Source organism: Eimeria mitis, genomic scaffold (assembly GCF_000499745.2).
Source record: "Eimeria mitis Houghton genomic scaffold, Emh_scaff3745, whole genome shotgun sequence".
NCBI classification, from domain to species: Eukaryota; Apicomplexa; class Conoidasida; order Eucoccidiorida; family Eimeriidae; genus Eimeria; species Eimeria mitis.
Genome location: NW_013572086.1, coordinates 3,623 through 4,080, shown reverse-complemented (window position 1 = coordinate 4,080; position 458 = coordinate 3,623). Strand labels below are relative to the sequence as shown.

The 458-nt window shown below is 53.5% G+C and overlaps 1 protein-coding gene across 1 annotated transcript in view; it reads left to right on the top strand.

Annotated features, from left to right (window-relative positions):
* EMH_0069140 (uncharacterized protein) overlaps positions 1–458 on the top strand; it is a gene marked incomplete at both ends in the record, with an annotated part of 5,251 nt that overhangs the window by 1,810 nt on the left and 2,983 nt on the right. The window contains one exon of the mRNA XM_013498834.1: positions 63–458. Within this exon, the coding sequence (XP_013354288.1) occupies positions 63–458 (396 nt within the window). The remainder of the gene's footprint in view (positions 1–62) is intronic.

Sequence of the window (458 nt, the reverse complement as noted above, 5' to 3'; positions counted from 1 at the left end):
TTTATTTTTATTTATTTTTATTTATTTTTATTTATTTTTATTTATTTTTTTTTTTGCTGCAGTGCTCCAGCTGCTTCTGCTGCGGTGTCTCTGTGTTTACTGATATCGTCAATTCTTTGTGTAGCCGCACCTGCAGCAGCAACAGCAGCAGCAGCAGCAACCACGGCAGCAACGGCAGCAGGTCCCCGCATGCAGGCAGCCGCAGCCCCGATAGGGAACCCTTTGTCGGCCTGCAGCAGCAGCAGCAGCAGCAGGAACAGCAGCAAAGACAGCAGCAGCAGCAGCAGCAGCTGCTGCAGCTGGAAGAGAAACTGCAGCAGAGCGAGGAATTACTACAAGAGGATGCCTGCAGCCAACAGCAGCAGCAACAGCAGCAGCAGCAGCAGCAGCAGCAGCAGCAGCAGCAGCAGCAGCAGCAGCAGCAGCCAGCATGCGTACGAAGGGAGGGCGGGAGCTAC